General features: G+C 49.5%; 1 protein-coding gene across 1 annotated transcript; it reads right to left on the reverse strand.

Annotated features, from left to right (window-relative positions):
• Positions 1-597: 597 nt before the first annotated feature.
• Positions 598-2949, reverse strand: SEPHS2 (selenophosphate synthetase 2). Its single transcript, XM_004057500.4, has one exon. It carries the CDS (start codon positions 2693-2695, stop codon positions 1349-1351), a length of 1347 nt encoding a protein of 448 aa, XP_004057548.2. The 5' UTR covers positions 2696-2949; the 3' UTR covers positions 598-1348.
• Positions 2950-3367: the final 418 nt, after the last annotated feature.

Genomic DNA, 3367 nt, shown 5'->3' on the forward strand with positions numbered 1-3367 from the left:
TACAGGCGTGAGCCACCGCGCCGGCCTGGCCAGTATTTTGAATATCTAATTGAGGAAGGGGGCTGGGCAGTCTCATTTTAAATTTTTATTTTTTCAGTTAGGCTCCCTATCCTCTGCTGTGTGTGGTTCTCCCAACTTTACCTGCGTAGGTGAGAGGCAGTCACCTGGCTGTGTGAAATAAGAGTGTGGAGAACGCTAAAGATCGAATTACCGTGTATAAACTCTCAACCAGTATGTTTTTATCCCCAGGTCTTACCCCATCTTCCAAGCACATCTTCTTGCTTCTTGTCTTCCCCTACTATGAAGGATTCCTTTAAGTCAGTTACCCCTCTTCCACCTCCTTTCCATCTTTCAAGAATTGTTGACACCTTTCTTTTGCTATTTCCTGCCCACTCTCTAACCCTTGGGGCGTATGCCTGCTTCGAGTCCTTTTCTGTCATCTCAGGGGGAAGGTGCAACCCTAAATCTGGGTGTTAAATTACCCAATTCACCAGCATCAGGGAAAACACTCTCTCTCTGCAATACCAGACTCAGTGTATAAGCTGGTTCGTTTTATAAGACTGTATTGAATTTCAAACCACCAAACATTAGCCAGAATAGTTTTTCAACAAGGTTTCTTTTATTTATTTAGCAAGAAATTACTCTTTATTGATCAAATCACCAGGAATCTGCCGCAAAAGACTTAACATCTTAATGACCACTGAGGCCTGGGCTCTGAGGCTTGCTCTGCCTCTCCCAGTCCTTAATGGGGTTTAGAGGGAGAGACGTCATTAACAGAGACCAAGTCAGATGGTTGCAGGTCCTCCTTTCCCAGTCATCAGACAAGTTGCTCAATTCTTGTCCAGAGCAGGAAAGAGCCAGTACTTCAGTAAAATTGAATAAAGAATTTGATGTTGCATTATAAGATCTCTCTTAACAATTTAGATTTATCAACAATATTGGTCCAAAACTCATTTGCTTCTAATTTTTTTTCATTTTGCAATTTACTTTGTGTGTGTGTTATTTTAATAATCTCACTCCCTGTGCAGAAATTAATCAACCCAGTGCAAAGAAAAATCCCTCAACCTGGAATAGCTTCATCTTACTTTGGCAAGAGAAAACAGAGGTATTTTTGCTCCTCTTCTACCCAAGTGATGAACAAATATCCCCCCAAAGTTCAAAATGTTACTCTGGCCTCGGAATGCATATAAAGACTGCTTTAGATGGGCTGATTCCAATCACCTAGAAAGGGCAGCCGGAACCACTATGCAGGCAGCCTTCTTTGGAAATTTCTTACAATCAACTCTTGAGAACCATCCGTGATTGTGGACAACGGCTCTAAGGTCCAAACAACTTCTGTTCTTTCATCTCACGAGCTAGGCTCAGAGGAGGCATTTGAACTGTCAGGAGCAAGAACAGCAGCTGTGGCCCCACGAGGCAGGACTTCAATAACTCGCGGCTTGTCAATGATCCGGGCCGTTCGGTTTCCCTTTTCCACAATGCCAACGATCCACGCTTGGTGACCCTCTCCGTACTTGGAGGATTTGATTTCAGAACAAAAGCGAGCCGCCTGTTCTCTTGGCAGACAAATCAGTAATCCCCCAGAGGTTTCAGCTGAGGTTCCTTGAAGAAGCCCAAACCGTCCACTGGCCTTGCTGACGGCAGCCATCTTGGCAATTATTGGCAGATTATGAATAACAAAGGACACTTCATTTCTTTGTTGTTTTGCAAGGTTCTGGGAGTGTCCTAGAATGCCAAAGCCTGTGATATCTGTGGCCGCATGGGCATTAAATGTGTGCATTAAACCTGCAGCAGTTCTGTTGAGGGTAGCCATATTGAACATGGCTTCCTGATAGGCCAGCTCCACCTCTTCTCTGGAGACCACCATCTTTACTTTATTCCATCTTTCAGGATTATCCAGCCATTGGTGGGCATTGACAGCAACCTGGGTTCCTAACGGTTTGGTTAACACCAGCACGTCCCCAACGACGGCGCTGTCCGGCATTATGAACTCATTTGGTTGGCATACTACAGTGGCAACTCCACCGATTATAATCCAAGGGTTGACCACCGTTTGCCCACCGGTCACTGCCGTCCCTCCTTCCTCAGCCGCATCCCGAAAGCCTTTGACCATGAGTGGCGTTACCTTTTCGCGTTCCTCCTCACTCATACTCTGGCTGACGCTGAGTAACATCAACATGTTGTCACACTCAGTAATCCCCATGGCGTAGAGGTCACTCAGCACGTTGGCACAAGCTATGCGCCCCATCATGTAGGGATCTTCTACCAAGGGGTAAAAGAAGTCAGTGGTCTGCACCAGTGACAGGCCCCCGTGCCTCAGGGGGATGACGCAGGAGTCCATCCCGATGCCCAGGGCTGGAAAGGTGGGGCCGGGGTCCGCTCCTGCCGGCAGGCCGGCTTCCTGGGACACCTCTTCCTGGACGCCCACCAGGCCCCGGCCCATCGGGGGCCGCACGTCCGGCCGCGTCAGTCCCGCCAGGAGTTTGAGCAGCGCCTCCTGCGGGACCTTGCAGCCTCAGCCCTTCATGCCGGAGAAGCCCGTCAGCCGCCAGCTCGGGCTGAGGCCCAACGCCTGGGGCTCGAAGGGCCGGTAGTTCGAGAAGCTCCGGCCCAGAGTCAAGCCCGCCGGGCCCGAGGAGCCTTCCGCCGCTGCCATCGCCTCTCCGCAGGCGCCCGTCGCCGAGGCTTCCGCCATGGCGCCTGCCCGGCAGGGAAGGGAGAGAGAAGAGGGCCCTTTTATTTTCCACTCAGATTAATATGAAGCAAAAGTCAAATATTACCTGCAGGGATTGTCCCTAGCGCTACTCAAATCGTCAGACCCACAGCATACGCAATCTTCCTGATAGAGGAGCCGCCGGACTCCCTTATTTATAGCCCTGGCGATTGATAGCCGCAACATCCAATGACGACTCCGCCACCGAGAGGCGGGCTTCCTAGACTCTAAAAGGTGCAACAACCTCCGGCTTGCAAAACCGCTTGCAACGGGATTGTAGAACGTCGCGTGCTTTCCTTCGCTCTCTTAGTAATTTAAATGGTTTCTTGGCAGTGGCTGACGGAACTCTGCTCCCTTCCAGTCACTTTTCCAAGTCCAGCAAATTGTAGACGAGGGAAGATTGGTCACTCGGCAAACCTCATGATCGGCAGAATTGTCCCAAAGGTCACTTGACAGCGCACATGATCGATCCAGGATGGCAAAATAGCCCAAGGGAAAAAACAGAAAGCATGAGAAATTAGAAATTAAACTAGTACCATTAAGTTAGCAAACTGCAGGCAGCATCAATATAATGAAATGTTAACAGGAACTTCAAGAACTCTAGGACTCAGGAGGTCGAGGCTGCAGTGAGCTGCGTCCGCGCCACTGCACTCT

The sequence above is a fragment of the Gorilla gorilla genome, chromosome 18 (assembly GCF_029281585.2).
Source record: "Gorilla gorilla gorilla isolate KB3781 chromosome 18, NHGRI_mGorGor1-v2.1_pri, whole genome shotgun sequence".
Taxonomy (NCBI): domain Eukaryota; kingdom Metazoa; phylum Chordata; class Mammalia; order Primates; family Hominidae; genus Gorilla; species Gorilla gorilla.